This window comes from Microtus ochrogaster, unplaced genomic scaffold (assembly GCF_000317375.1).
Source record: "Microtus ochrogaster isolate Prairie Vole_2 unplaced genomic scaffold, MicOch1.0 UNK719, whole genome shotgun sequence".
Lineage (NCBI taxonomy): Eukaryota > Metazoa > Chordata > Mammalia > Rodentia > Cricetidae > Microtus > Microtus ochrogaster.
This window is the reverse complement of record NW_004949817.1, coordinates 8,680-9,611: the sequence shown is the minus strand read 5'-3', so window position 1 is coordinate 9,611 and position 932 is coordinate 8,680. Positions and strand designations below refer to the sequence as shown.

Below are 932 nucleotides of genomic sequence, written 5' to 3'. Positions count from 1 at the left end.
AATAAGACGACCAATGCAGAGAGGACGATTTCCGTATGGATCACGCACTGCATAAATGACATCCCTGTGCATTATGAGCAGAGAGTATGCAGTGGGCGCTTCCTTCATTAAGTTCTTAATTCTGGAATCACAATTGACCGAATGAATCACTCTGGCTATAAACATGTGTACAAGTAAAGCTCTCAATGTAAGAGCTGCAGTCATCAGCTAGTTATAGTTACCTTGCGACCCAGTCTGGGGTATTGTCTCTTTCCTGAGGAGGGGTGTAGGCTAGTAACTGGGTAATCATTTCACTATCAGAGGATGTGTAAAGCCCAATGCCATGGCGCAGAAGCTATGGGAGAGAAAAGACTCATAGTTAGACCGCTATTGTCCAACGGCACACAGTGCAGCAGTTACCCGAGAGCAGAAACAGAAGCAGAGATACCAGCTACAGAGCTGCTACTGTGAACTCCGAGGCCCCAGATCACGGCGGGGCTGGGAGGAACTCTGCTGGGAGTGCCACCTGATATACAGTGCCTGATGTTTCCTGGGAAAGGTGACAGCCAGCTTCAGCTTTTACCATCTTCAGGGGAATCCTGAGAGTTGTGACATAGGTGGGTCTTCTGTTGCTTTCATTGGTTAATTAATAAAGAAACTGCTTGGCCTTTGATAGAACAGCAGCTTAGATAGGGAGAGTAGACAGAACAGAATGCTGGGAGGAAAAGGGAAGTGGGACAGACGCTATAGCTCTCCTCTCCAAGATGGACTCAGGTTAAGATCCTTTCGGTAAGCCACCACCTCATGGTGCTACACAGATTATTAGAAATGGGTTAATCAAGACGGGAAATTAGCCAGTAAGAGACTGGAGCTAATGGGCCAGGCAGTTTTTAAAAGAATACAGTTTCCGTGTAATTATTTTGGGTAAAGCTAGCCAGAGGCTGGGGCCTAGG

At 46.9% G+C, this 932-nt stretch overlaps 1 protein-coding gene across 1 annotated transcript in view; it reads right to left on the bottom strand.

The window, feature by feature from the left end:
- Window positions 1-8: 8 nt before the first annotated feature.
- LOC106144501 (amidophosphoribosyltransferase) overlaps window positions 9-932 on the bottom strand; it is a gene marked incomplete at both ends in the record, with an annotated part of 3,651 nt that continues 2,727 nt past the window's right edge. Inside the window, 2 exons of the mRNA XM_013355639.1 lie at window positions 9-121; window positions 222-334. Coding sequence (XP_013211093.1) covers window positions 9-121; window positions 222-334 — 226 coding nt within the window. The remainder of the gene's footprint in view (window positions 122-221; window positions 335-932) is intronic.